This window comes from Molossus molossus, unplaced genomic scaffold (genome assembly GCF_014108415.1).
Source record: "Molossus molossus isolate mMolMol1 unplaced genomic scaffold, mMolMol1.p scaffold_m16_p_4, whole genome shotgun sequence".
NCBI lineage: Eukaryota > Metazoa > Chordata > Mammalia > Chiroptera > Molossidae > Molossus > Molossus molossus.
In genome coordinates, this window is record NW_023425377.1 from 54,785,136 (window position 1) to 54,793,116 (window position 7,981).

The 7,981-nt window shown below is 39.7% G+C and overlaps 1 protein-coding gene across 1 annotated transcript; it reads right to left on the reverse strand.

Moving 5' to 3' along the window:
* Nucleotides 1-1,776: 1,776 nt before the first annotated feature.
* Nucleotides 1,777-2,732, reverse strand: LOC118643515 (olfactory receptor 2B11). The gene is given in 2 exon segments (XM_036281623.1): nucleotides 1,777-2,429; nucleotides 2,432-2,732. Coding segments are annotated over 2 exon segments (954 nt in total).
* Nucleotides 2,733-7,981: the final 5,249 nt, after the last annotated feature.

The following is a 7,981-nucleotide window of genomic DNA, read 5'->3' on the forward strand; positions in this document are numbered from 1 at the left end:
CTGCAAGGGGTTGAAGAGATTTTGAGGTCACCTCTACTCTCAAATGTGTACTACTCTCAAATGTGCACTAGAATTAGGCCAGATCATTACATAGTTGTATGAATGGATTGTTTTTCTTCAGATCAAGGTCACATTGCTTTCATTGAATTGTGTCTTGGCCTCTGCTATCAGAAAAAGTTAGAAGAAAAGCTCATATATGTCATTATATTCACTAAGGTAGTTCTGAAGAATTTTAGCTAGTACATAGAGACTCTGATAGCAACCTAAGGAAAAATGCTTTTGTACCAGAAACAGTCATAGGTATTTCATATTTTTAAAATCAAATCTTGCATCTTTTTTATTTATATTTCTTTTTTACCTTTACAATTAGTAAAACTTCAGTTTTCCATTTTGTCCTAATTGTCATATATTTATTATTATATTTATATTTGCCTTTACATGCTTGCTTAATATTTAATATGCATACCAGGGAGATAAGAAAAACAACAAATTAAGTGTAAATAAATCTAAAACATTAAAAAATGCAAATATCAGATCCCAGTTGTATGGCTTTATTATACCAAAGGAGGTAGCCATATAAATTTTAGTACTGATCTCAGTTCCCTCAGTCACCAGAGAGGCCTTGGCCAAGTTAACACAACCTCTCTAATAATCAAAAAAGTGTAATCATAATAGTGATTACTTTCTGAAGTTGCTTGAGGTTTAAATAAGATAATTATAAAAATATACTTAATATAGTACCTGTGTCTTGGAAGATTTCTACAAATATTAGCTATTAAAATGACCTTGTTATTTAAAGTTATATTGTCCTTAAGTTCAATTGTGTGTATATTTTGTGTTCTCGGCCAGAATAGATTCTTAGTTTTAGATAATAGAATATGCTGTTGATTTGTACCCATAGGCTCTAATGCAGTTATATACACCTGTGGTAAATGTGTTTATTCTAGTTCCCAGGCAAGGGTGAGGACACTGTTATAAAACAAAATTTGAACTACAGAAAACACATACACACACATACAAACACACACACACCACATCATCTTAGTTTACGGGAAGAAGAAAGTAATCTACTTCATTTTTGGAATTTTTTAAAAGTCATATACAATTTATGAAAATTTCAATAAAGAAAAATTAAAATTTATTATTTTATTTAATTTAAAATTCTCATCTGAGGATATTTTTCCTCAAATAGAGCAGGAGGGAGAAAGGGAGAGAGAGAAACATTAAAATGAGAGACACACATATTGACTCATTGACCAGGGCCAGTGACTGAATCACAACCAAAGTATGTGCCCTTCACCAGAATCAAACCCATGATTCTGGTTCATGAGCCAATGCTCTAACCACTGAGCAAAACTGGCCGGGGTAAACATAAGTAATGATGTGTTTCTGTTTCACATCATGTATACTTAGGAGTAATGGGAAAGGAAGAAAGAAAATTAGAAAGTGACAACTAGAAAAAAAAAGAAGAAAAATAAGAAAATTAGAAGGGGAAAGAATCAGGAATTTCAAATATTCATTAAATGACAATTCTCTTTTAAAAAATCCGAAAAATGTATGACCTCTTATAATTAAATACTTTTGGGAGATGTGGAATCTGAGGTACTACGACCACAGAGGAGGTGAGGATTTGGACAGGGGATTTGAGTAAATCCTAAAATCTCTATAAATATTTGCACTGTTTGGTTATTGGCTCCTTCATTGAAAGTTTCTCTGAGCCCACCATACACCTGCCTAGTGCTCTGTAACTAATAGATAGTACCACATATTAGGTCTTCATCTTTTGTACAGCCTCCACATCCTTGCTGGGAGTTTTCTCAGAGCTCCCTTTATATCTTTCTTCCTAATGGTGTAGATAAAGAGATTGAGGGTTGGAGTGATTCTGGAATAGAAGAGGGAAATAAACTTGCCCTGCTCTTGGGAGTAGCTGGAAGGGGGCTGCAGGTACATATAGATGGCAGGAAGGTAGAAGAGAGAGACCACCATCAGGTGGGAGGAGCAGGTTCCAAGAACCTTGTGCTATCCCTTGGAGGACTGGATCCTGAACACTGCATGGGTGATGAAGTCATAGGAAAGAATGATGAAAGCTAGAAGGACCAGCATGAAGAAGTTCACCAATACAGCCAGTGTGGCATCATTCACAGCTGTGTCAGCACATGACAGCTTGATCAAAGCTGGCACCTCACAGAAGAAGTTGTTTAGCACCTGCTGCCCACAGAAAGGCAATTGCACTGCCAAGACTACCTGAACTAGACAGTTGCCAAAGCCACTTAGCCAGGTCATGATTACAAGCTGCTGACAGAAAGGGTGGTACATAATAAGACTATACCGCCGGGGCTTGCAGATGGCCACCTAGTGTTCCAGGGCCATGGCAGCCAAGATGATGCATTCAGTGCATCTCAACCAGTGGAAAATCAGATACTGCAGATGCAGCCACCATAGCTGATGGTCTTCCTGGAGCTTCCCATGTTGAACAACATGTGAGGGACCATGGTGGTGGTATAGCAGAGGTCAAGAAAGGGGAGGTGGCTGAGGAAGATGTACATGGGATTGTTGAGCTGGGGATCAAAACGGGACACCAGAATAATGATAATATTCCCCAACATGGCAAGAACATAAGTCACAAGGAGGACAACAAAGAGAGGGAGTTCCAGTCATGGCCTTCCAGAAGCACCCAAAAGAATTAAGTCCCTGGGAGGATCCCCCAAGAAACTCTGGTTATAAATTCTCATGCTGAGGAATTTTCTAGCACTGGTGATGAATCTAGAAAGAGTGAATAAAGCTGAGAAAAAGAAATTGTCTTTCTCATTCTGTGCCTGTACTTTCCTAAACAGGTTACTATGTCTTACCTCTGTAGAGGCACTGAGATGTGGGGGAGTCAGAACCAGGAGGCAGAACAGCTGCATATGTTTCTTGCTCTCCCTTCTACTTTGTGATCTTGACTATGCCATTTAATATTTCTGCACTTCAATTTCTGCATCTGTAAAAAGGTGAGAGAATACCTGCTTCAACTATAAAGTCTTCTGGATGGTAAAGGGCCATTACCTTGGTGAAAACATAGGGCATGGACAATTTTCTCCCAATTTGGTCAAAGGCGGCTATAGTTCCCAACACCACTAGAATGTTTGTCTTGTCTCTACAAACTCATTGACAAAAAATTTACATTTACCACTCTCTTAGTTTTTTTGTATTGAATTTTGGAGGTGGAAGTAGGAGGGAGTTAAAAAGTGTGAGGAGGTAAGAGGTGGCATAAAGAAAGCATGGGGGCTTGTAAGTGGTTGGGGGGTTGTTACTATGAATATACCCTACTTACCTTCTAAAGCTTACATCTGGCTCCCTGGCCCTCTGCACCATGCTGGCCTCTCCCATGTCTGCTCATACACAGGAAGCCCTGTAACTCACTGTGGCAAAAACAGAAAAAAAAATCCAACATTCTCTGAGTCCCTGGGATGAAGAAGTTAAGTCACTCTCATCCCTCAGTTTATCATGACACCTAGTGAGCACAGGAAGAAAGATATTGGTCCTGGTTTTAGATACTGAAGCATCAGATTGCCTCCAAAGCTAATATTTATTGGGCAGTATGGACATTTGAATTTCCTCTACAGCTTCTTTGCCAAGCAGGGGTTTCTTCTCAGAGTTGGAGAAGATAGTGATTTGATTTCAGCCTCCAGCCTCCTACACTCTCTCCAGGACTGTACACCTTCAAGTTCATGACAGTGATGAGAAAAGCCGAGGAAAGAAATTATCTTTCACATAGGATTGAAAATTGAATCCTTTCTGCAAGCCATTTATAAAAGACTCACTTTTAGTTTCTTATTTTGTGCTTTATGCATAAACTATGGAATTCGTGGAAATCTGCTCAGGTTAGATGATGCAATAACCCCCTCTCCAAAGTTCTAGATTCTGAAGAACATTAATACTATTTGAAAACAACTAAAACTCTGAGGTTCAAATGGGTAAATATGTGCAATTGCTATTCTTCTGTTGTTTCAAAACTACATGCTATTTGCTATAAAGTTCCTAATATTTTTCTGGGGCATCTAATTATTGCACTTATTCTTACTATTCTATTAAAACACTTCTAAAGTACATATTAGAAAATCTATTTCTAATGGGAATTCAAGATCCTGATTTTGATGCAATGAGCTGGGCAGAAAAAAATCAGGCTAGCCTACTTTTTAAAATAAGAAAAAGTAATTATACCATTTATGTTTCTTAAATTTTTGATTCCAAGATTTTTTTCTCAGAGTTTAAACTAAAAGAAAGGGAAAAGTTGCAGGGATGGTGAAGAAAGACAAAAAGGATGAAAAAACTAAGAAAATAGAGAGGTAAATATAGGCTATGTTTAATAAATACAAATTATTAAGTGTTCATTATGAGCCAGGTGCTATGAAAACAACTTTATATTATATCTGACTTTAATGACTCGGCAAAGTATTTTACCCTAGTTTTACTGTTGATCAGAGTGGTGTGGGGAGGATGGCTGATCTACCTTAGATTATTTACATAGCAGCAAGCAGCAAAGCCAAAATTGAGAGCTAAGGTCTGGCTCCTAACCATTATATTCTCTGACAGTTTGCTTTTAAAAAAACAGACCTATGGCCAGTTCGGCTCAGCAGTTAGAGCGTCAGCCTGCGGTCCAGAGAGACCTAGGTTTGGTTTCCACTAGGGGCAGGTACCTCGGTTGCAGTTTGTTCCCAGCCCTGATTGGGTCATGCTGGTGACAACCACTCAATGTGTTCCTTTCACATCGATGTTTCTCTCTTTCCCTCCTACTCTATCTGTACAAAAAATGGAAAAAAATGTCCTCGAGTGAGGATAAAAAACAACAAAAAAACAGAGGGTGGGGGTGGGAGGAAATTAACCAACTAATATATATACATATATGCATTGCACATGGACACAGATAATAGAGAGGTGAAGGCCTGGGGTGGGGTGGGAACCAGGTGGAGGGGGAGATGAGGGAAAAATGAGGGGCGCATATGTAATACTCTCAACAATAAAAATAAATTTAAAAAAACCAAATAACTGTAACAACAACAAAAAGACAGTTGCTGAATAGCATTAGTGTAAATGTCTGAGACAGAAGAGAATGCCTGAAAAAGGAGTTACATCATCATCAGGAGAGAGGCAAAGAAACTAAGAGGGAAAGTTTTTGTAATTTTCAGTTCAATTAATGGGTATGTGGTATGTGTGGGCACACACACACACACACAAAGCAAGCCTGCAGATTATCCTGGCCTGACCATTCTAGCTTTCCATCCAGTTCTTTTCACATGGAGCTAAGCAATCCAGCCTCCACATTTCCCTGACCCTCTTCTGTCTTCTTACTCCACAAATAGAGGTGTTCCCCACAGATTGGCCTTGTTTTTCTGGTTAAACACAGTAATTCCTAAGTCAGACAGAGTAACCCTCAGCAGAATTCTTCTAGAGCTGTGTCTCCAGCTGACAATTTTTTAGTGACATTCAGCACTCCTTTTGACATCGGTAACAGAGGCACTGTACATTTAACCTCTTAGCCATTCTTCCAACCTCCAACCAGCCCCTTTCTTCTAATTTCTGGCTATCTCTGTATCAGTTACCCTGACTCCAACTATTCAGGTGATTTCTAATAATGTCTTATTCCTTATTTGCCACATTTTATCAATGACCGTGTCCTAGGCATGGCCATCTATACCCTCATCATTGCAGTGCTGGGCCAACACAGCCATGTGGAACCCTTGGAGGTCATTAATTATCTTCTTGCAGGCAGTCTCTTTTCTATCCATTCCATCACTCACCTTCACAATAGACTCCTCTTTCCAAGACTCAGGTCTTAAGACCATAGCTATCTTTAGTGTATCCAATTACCTAAAACATAATAAGAACCCATCTCTTTTCATAGTTACTTGGTAAGAGTAGGGATTGCATTATTCTTGCATGGATACCTCAGCAGTTTCTTCTGACCGCTGACATATTCTGTGACCTGTTTTAATAATCATTCTTACACCACTGTCACTGATAGGCTGGGCTTTGAACACGTGGATGGACCTGAGATGTCTATTCTTCTTTGTGTAGTATAGAGCCTTTGCAATACATACAGACATATCATCATAATGCCTGACATTTGACAGCATATTATCTGTTCCAACAAACAGGAAAGAAAATCTGGAAATAACCTCATGAAGAGGAAAATGACAATGAGGCCATGGGCTGTTATTGCCTATTAGTACAAAAGACTGCTTCCTTCAATGTAAACTTCAGCCTAAATAACCCCACCCAAACAACAGGTGTAGGCCCTTAACAGTAGAGGCTTTAACTGGGATTGCCTGTGGGAGGTGGGGTCCTTGAGACAAGGCCTACAGCGGACAATGCTCTTCTTCACAGTATTAACAGGGGCTCTTTTATGATTTGTGTATATCTCCTCTCCTGATGATGCTTATTTTTGGATGGAACTTCTGATCAAAGTAAAACCAAGAAGTAAACTGGCTCATTGAAGCGGTCTAAAAGTACCATGTGCACTCTGTTTCTCTTTGCTGTGTTCTGCTCATGTTCTCCCAGTACTAGGTTGTGCCTGCCACACCCTCCTGCACTGGGTGCGCCCTCCCTGCACAGGGCATCTGAAGTTTCACTGCAGCTTCCTTCATAAAGCACCCTCACTGATATCCCACTGTGGATCGTCCCCTGGAAGCTCCACATACAAAGGGTTTGAAGAGCACTGATAATCATATCTTCACAAGGGGGCTAAGATGTAATTTTAAAAAATGCTTTAATTTTAGAGATTAAACAATATTTTGTAACACATATGAGAGAAGGGCAGTAAGTCTGCATTAGAGCACCATCACCATCAGTCTGTTTATCAGGCACTAGGTATGTGCCATCGCATGCCCTACTTCAATAGTGGGCCAAACTGAGACTTCATAAAGATTAAGAAAGTCTTCTTCCTTCAGGTCAGTGCTGTGACATAATTCCATGGGCTAAGCCACTCAAGCCCCATGGCTGGCTCACACAGAAGGGTCATTTCTTCTTACAGGCCCTGGAGATTGTAACTACTGACCCAAAACACCACTGCCTCCAAAGCATCCACAGTCCCCATGTACATGTATGACTCTTCGTTAAACACCCCGTAAAGCTGAAAAGTACTTAAGACCTTGCCTAATGGAAAACAATACATAATGTGTTGTACCTTTTCCTACTAATTTTCATTATGTTAAATTTTACTTTTTGGGGAGATTGTATTCTTTAAGAACAAATGTCTGTCTTATACAGTGTCATTCACAGCACTTAGATTGTGTGAGTAATGCAGTTAATTCATAAAATGATTACTGATTTTGTTAACAAAACTAAGGGTCTCATACTTCAAATAGCTTCTTCTTCTGTGTGGCATGTAAAGTTCTGGGCCCATCTGTCGTTCTTTCTGGTTGTGGTGAGAGGGGGAAAAGGAGAGGAGAAGGAGCTGAAACACAGCAAGGTCAGGCTTCTGGAACCACAAAAGAGAAGACCCACATAGGCAGGATGCCAGCCCCTGTAAGCATCTGCCTATCACTGAGACAGTGACAGTCCCTTCCTGCACATGCCTGCTCCCCACTCACAGTCCACTGCCTTTATTTGTTATCTAAATATTTAATTTGTTGCTAGAATTCAGCTCAAAACTTACTTTCTCTGGAGAATGGTGCTATTTGCTTTACTAGTTCTGTTTCTCTCTTTCCACCCCGCTACTGGGCTTAATATTGATTTTGTGACTCAGAAATGTCAAAAATACTGAGGAGCAGTAGAAATGAGGTTCAAGGTCTTCACACACTCTGGGGCAACACCCTCCATGCTGATGAGTATTAAGCAGTTGGTTTACCTAGAGGAAGGGATAGAATGTTCTGTTCTTGGCTGTCTTCTAGCTTGAAGTACATATTTTTACACATGCTGCTTCTTTATGCATGGCCACTGTTCCTTGACACACCTGTCCTCAATTCCATATCCCTTTGGTCTCCAGCATAGAGCAATGCTA